Source organism: Lycium barbarum, chromosome 2 (genome assembly GCF_019175385.1).
Source record: "Lycium barbarum isolate Lr01 chromosome 2, ASM1917538v2, whole genome shotgun sequence".
Classification (NCBI taxonomy): domain Eukaryota; kingdom Viridiplantae; phylum Streptophyta; class Magnoliopsida; order Solanales; family Solanaceae; genus Lycium; species Lycium barbarum.
This window is the reverse complement of record NC_083338.1, coordinates 8,223,001-8,229,584: the sequence shown is the minus strand read 5'-3', so window position 1 is coordinate 8,229,584 and position 6,584 is coordinate 8,223,001. Positions and strand designations below refer to the sequence as shown.

Here is a 6,584-nt window from a genome sequence, read left to right as displayed (position 1 = left end):
GCAAATTGCATGTATTTCCGGAGGAAGCTAAAAAATGTTGCGTGCCTGTGATGATTTTGTGCAATATTAGCTCACCAACTGTTGTGTAGATTTAAATGTTGCTAAGCTATGTATTGTGTTGCATTTAGCGTTTCTGTTTGTTGCCCATTTATTGGTATTAGCTGTAATGAGCTGAAAGTGTTTGCGTATTTTGTGGTTACAGATTCTTATAACCTGATGAATCCATGTGTAAATCTTCCTGTATTAGGATTTTTTCTATGTTTCAGTATTTGAGTGATGATAGGCAATTAATGGCCTCAATTTTCTGTTTAGGTACTGTATGTGGACCCTTCTGATATGGACCTCATATTTCTGTCCGTAGATGGAATTGTTGATTTTGTGTTTCTTTCCTACCAATGATAGTTTCATGAAAGCTATGGTTCCTGACTTTATTCATTGTTGGTAGATAGATTAAGGGACCACATACTTCTTTTGGTCAGTGATGTTTTAGGCTAGACTTGCAAAGAGTTACTTATTCTTTAATGCATTCATTTTACTATTGTGATGTTATTTTAATTTGTTCTCTCTAGCCATGCCGATTGATAAATCTTGGATTAGTAAACCACAAAACACACCTGAATATGAAAATGGGCTAAGAATTTTTTTGGATTTTGCTTTCAAGCATGGGTCTGTTGATGGGCGTGTAATTAAGTGCCCGTGTCCGATATGTGGCTTTAAGAGGTGGAAAGAAAGAGGTGTAGTTGAAGAGCACTTGACTTGTAAGCCTTTTCCAAAAAATTACAAATTTTGGTATATGCATGGTGAAGAATCAACTGCAACTGTGCCACAGTGTTTTCAGAACACAAATTTTACAGAAGATACTTTGCTGCCCCAAAATCTAATGACAACCATGATTAATGATGCATTTGGGTTCACCAGGAACGATGTCAATGAACCTGATGTGTCTTGTGAGCCTATAAATAGCGAAGAAACATTTAATGAAGGACACATTGAGGGCAATAATGAAGATTATGCAAAGTTCTTTGAATTGATCGAAGATGGCAAGCAACCGTTATATGAAGGGTGTGAGAAGTATTCCAAATTGTCCTTCCTAATTAAATTGTATCATATAAAATGTTTGTGTCGAATGACTGATAAAGCGATGAGTATGATATTAGAATTGTTAAAAGACGCCTTTCAAGATGCCAAGATTCCTGTTTCCTTTTATGAGGCCAAGAAAACCATAAACAAACTTGGTCTTAATTATACCAAGATACATGCTTGCCCAAATGATTGTATGTTGTATTTTGGGGAAGACGAGGGCTTGCAAGAATGCAAAAGATGCAAGACATCTAGGTGGAAGAATAATAAAAAGAAACAACCTGCCAAGATTTTGCGTTACTTTCCACTAAAGCCAAGGTTGCAAAGATTGTTCATGTGTTCTAAAACTGCTGAGTCTATGAGATGGCATTCTGTAGGGGGTAACCAAGATGGAGTGATGAGGCATCCTAGGGATTCTCAGGCATGGAAAACATTTGACTTACTTCACCCTGAATTTGCTGCCGATCCTCGAAATGTACGATTAGCCCTATCTAGTGACGGTTTCAATCCTTTTGGAGCAATGGCAACAAATTATAGTATCTGGCCAGTGGTTCTTATCCCGTACAACCGTCCTCCTTGGGAGTGCATGAAACAAACTTCATTTATTCTCTCAATGATCATTCCAGGAAAGCAAATGCCAGGCAATATACAAATGGATTCTTGATTGAATTGTTTTAATCGACAGAGTCCGTCGGTCTTTGTGTTCCGAGATACTATTTTCTGACATTATCAAGTCTGTAGGTTTTTCCTCTGTTTTTTCCTATAACCGACTGATATCCGTCAGTTTTATCCTGAGGTATTTGGCCTTTTCTTTAGTAATGCATACACCCAAATGTGAGTTCTCGCTAATTTTTTCATAGTTCTCGTCAAATCTAACAAACAAAGTTCGATGAATATTTTGTCGAAGACTAAACGTGTTAACATTTGGCGAACTTAAAGGACCAAAACTGTTAAGTGCATACTTAAGAGACTATTTTTAACCAACCCTCATAGTTGAGGGACCATTTTTGTTAACTTGTGGCAAACTTAAAGGACCAAAACCGTTAAGTGCATAGTGAAGGGACTATTTTGAACCTACTCTGATAGTTAAGGGACCATTTATGTCCTTTTCTCATGGTTTGGCACATAAATAGGTTAAAATAGTGTTTACCGGTCACATTTGTCCATGTCTTTAAAAATTAGGCAATTTTATGAAATTTTAAATTCTACCAGTGAAACTCTAGGATAATGCAATAAGTTTCATTCGTGGAATTTGAAATTCCATGACCGTGACTGTTTCAATTACAACAACTGAAAAATAGTTATATATGAATTTTACCCCATAAATAGTGTAAAGATGATAGGCGACGAAATATATTATGTTGAATTGTAATATTTTGACCTTCGAAAAAGTCATGAATATCAATTTAAACGTGAAATTGAATTAATTTTGCAAGGAATCAAGATTATTAGATAAAATGAGTTGCTAATTTAAAAAAACAAAAGGTTAAACATGAAATTAAAGGTAAATTAGTGTATGATCAGATTAGTTATCACTACTAAAAGATCTCTATATTCTCACTGAAAAATGTTCACTGGTTATTTCTCACTGAATGTCGGTGGGAAAAACCTATATAGTAGTGTTTTCACGAAAAAATACGAAATTTCCCACTGTTTCAATGGAAACGTCCTGTTTCCCACCGTGTGTTTTCCCAGTGAGCTGGTTCAATGGAAATGAGGTGGGAAAATTATATTTTATAGCACAAATTTCCCGCCTAATATCAGCAGGAAAAACCTCTGTTTCTAGTAGTGTATCAAGTCGTGGTAGATGTGAAAAATCATGATATGTCTTAAGGTTTTTATATTACGCGTAAGATTCAGGTCGTTACAACAAATCAAGGAGAAGGATGTAAACTTTTACCTCACCAAAATCAAAAGCAAATTTGTTAATCTAAGTATTTGTTAGATTTCACATCATATTCAGGGTTTAAATTCTAGATATGCTTAGTAATGATAACATCACATCGTTCTTGATTAAGAAACTCGATCGATCATGATATAATGGTAAGACAGACGACTAACTTTATATTTCCTTTTTTGACAATTTGTAGAAAGATATGACAAAAGAAAATGAACTATCATCATCCAGTCTTCTTATCCTAACATAAGGGCAATGTTTGTGTACCTAATATCTAGGGCAAAAGTCGGTATCGTAGTTAAGATATAGCAACTTCCAGCAGTCCAAAAATCAAAATGCATTAAATTCTCATAATAATTAATGAAATCTTATCTTTGCTTGGTTCTGTCTATTTTATTAACAGCATATCTTTCACAAAAATAAAAATAAAAAATGGAAACTCTTTATCTAGCTAGGGTTCAATTATTTATAAGAACCAATAATTACATCTTGCAAGGTACTCCACATAATTAAGTAGCATTACTCCATATTTACTTTCTGTACTATATCATAAAACCCACATTTATGTTACATGGCAGGATCAGAGAAGAAATGGTCGACAAACATTTTGTTGATTAACATTGAAGTCTCTACCTTATACTAAACATTAGATGCAAGAATTCTTATATTTCAAACCTTGCTAATCGTTTGTTTCAAAACAGGGCCGTTAGCCTAGAATTATAATCTAGAGAGTATATACTTTTTTCTTTTTTTGGAAAGGAGAAAGTATATACTTTCACCTCCTATATGACATAATATATCTCAAGATTTTGGTATAAAATTTATACGAGTATTCCTCAATAGCAGTAACCAAACGGTGGATAAATGCAATACCAAATTTAAAGTCGGAACTAGTGTCCTAATATCGGCAACCAAACGACCTCTTAATTAGGGGCCGTTTGGTTACAAGGATTAGGGGGCATCCGAGTATAAAATTTGAGACTTAATTTGTCCAGTATTTGGTAGCACAAAATTTATACCAAAATTATGAGATCATTTATCCAGTATAGAAGATGGGATTATCTATCCTGATTATAATTCTGAGATAACCTTCTTTTGAACCAAACTACCTCTTAAAGACAGAGGAAGTTGTTCATCTTCACATCGTTACCAAGCCGGCTAAAATGATTTTCATCCTCCTAATCGTAACAGTTTATAGTTTTCATTAGTGTGTATATATATATAATACACTGATTATACCATGAATATGATTAGTTAAAAGTGAAAACTAAAGTTATTTTTCTGTTGTGAGTTCTGTTGAACTGTTGTATACGGTAAAATTCTTAAAAGAAACAGCTAGAACTAACCATATGAATCAATGAAACAACTACTTCCAACTGTCCAAAATGTATTAAAACCCCAGACTGTCCAATCCAACAAACTCAAGGCTGTTCTTTTAAGTGTCATTAAACATTAGTACTACTATTATTTATAGAGTGAATCCCACTTTACCCCCCTAACATTTAAGGATTGAGAAACGATACCCCTCTCACATATTAAATGGGAACGATAACCCCCTTATCCAATATTTTCCGGTGAGAATAAGTAATTAATTTCAATAAAATAATAAAAAGTCACTAAACTGGCCATTGAAACGAGATTTAATCTTTGTTAAATCTTACTTTTATTTTTCTCTATATGTCCAAGTTTTGAATCTTTCGTCTCTCTCTCTCTCTCTCTCTCTCTCTCTCTCTCTCTCTATATATATATATATCTATCTATATATATATATATATATATAACAATTAAAATTAAAACACAAAATTTGTGGATTGGAAACAAAAAAGAAGATAATTCAATTGCTTATGTAAAATAGTGCTAAGTAGTAATTATTAAATTTATCAATATATCTTACGACAAATAACAAGAGAAAGTTTCGTCATATTCCGTAAATACTTTTCTCATATACACATAGTAAGAAAAGTATTTATGGAATATATATATATATATATATATATATATATATATATATAGATAGATGGGTATGTGTGTGTGTATATATATTATGAATTAAATCTAAAGATTAAATCAAATAATATTTAAAAAGATTTAATTTGTTTACTTTAATTTCACATAAATATCGTTAATTTGAGTGTATTATATCGAAAATTAGATGATACTTAATATTTTATTATGATACAATGTCCTCAAACAAGCGACATCACAATTTAACATAGATTAGTGTTTTTTAATATCGTCCGCTCGCGCGGGTACTGATACTAGACTGTATTTAGACTGTATAATAATTAAGATCTTGGCCCTCTAGTCCAAAAAAAAAAAAAACCAACGACATCTAGCTTGAAATTTATTAACAGATTTTTTCAAGTAGTTGTTACACATTGTTTTCAGTAGAATAGGTGAATGAGACAATAATAAGAGTTATATATTGTATTTAATTCTAGAAAGAAGAAGAAAAAAAAATCTTTATTAAAAACAAAAGATTCTCACTGAAAAATATTAGATAGGAGGTTATCGTTCCCATTCAATATGTGAGGGGGTATCCTTTCCCAATCCTTAAATGTTAGGGGGTAAATGGGATTCACTATTATTTATATTATATTATTATTTTCTTAACATTTTAAACTTCTTCAGTGATCCAGGTTGCCAGTAGTAGCATGAGATTCTCATAAGCCCTGTATTTGGGCCATAGTGGTACTCACTTCTACTACAAACACGTAGCAAATATCTATCTGTATATATGCATTAAATCAAATAATTTAATCTTAACAATTAAAAATTAAAGCGAAATAGAGGCGGAATTAGCATTTTTAGTTTATGAATTTTAAATTTAGAAAATGGAGCTTACTGATTTTTGGACAAATTGTATATATTAAGTAGATTTTTAACATAAATACATAATTTAGCCAAAAGTACCGATTTGTCGAACTTATAAGCCGAACGTAGCTTCAACCCTGAGTGAAAGGACATATCATGATTTAACTATTGATAAGTGATATAAATGTGTGTATTGACGACACATTCACTAATCTTGTGTAATACCGGATATGAGTAAATTTTTACCTAGACGCATCGTGAGGGCGAGAGAGTCTGATCACTTGACAGAGATGCGATAATAAATCAGTAATTTTTCATTGAGTTTAATTTTGATACGCTATCTCTATAATTTTTTATAAAAATATTATTAGGTCATATAAGAGATAGTTACATGCATGTAATATCCTATGATGAATGCACATTGGTTCAAAATCAATAAGTAGGGTGACCTGCTCAGTGGCGGAGCCACACTATGCCGAGGGTGTTCATCCGAACCCCCTCGGCGGAAAAAAATATTATTTTTATAAGGTTAAAATTATTAACATTGTTTTTATACGGTTAAAATTATTTTTTATGTATATATAGTAGATATTGAACTCCCTTAGGCTTTTTTGTATGTTTACCTTTTTATATTTTGAATCCCCTCGGCGGAAATTCTGGCTCCACCACTGGACCTGCTACAACATGTAAATATGAACTGAAAGCATAAACTTCTTTGAGCGCTATTATCAGCATTTATATGTTAAACGGAAAAGGGCCAAATATACCCCTGTACTATCAAAAAAGGGTCAAA

The 6,584-nt window shown here is 32.5% G+C and overlaps 1 protein-coding gene across 1 annotated transcript; it reads left to right on the top strand.

The window, feature by feature from the left end:
* Positions 1-571: 571 nt before the first annotated feature.
* LOC132628308 (uncharacterized) lies at positions 572-1,744 on the top strand. Its single transcript, XM_060344106.1, has one exon. The coding sequence runs from the start codon at positions 572-574 to the stop codon at positions 1,742-1,744; it is 1,173 nt and encodes a 390-aa protein (XP_060200089.1).
* The last annotated feature ends 4,840 nt before the right edge of the window (positions 1,745-6,584 follow it).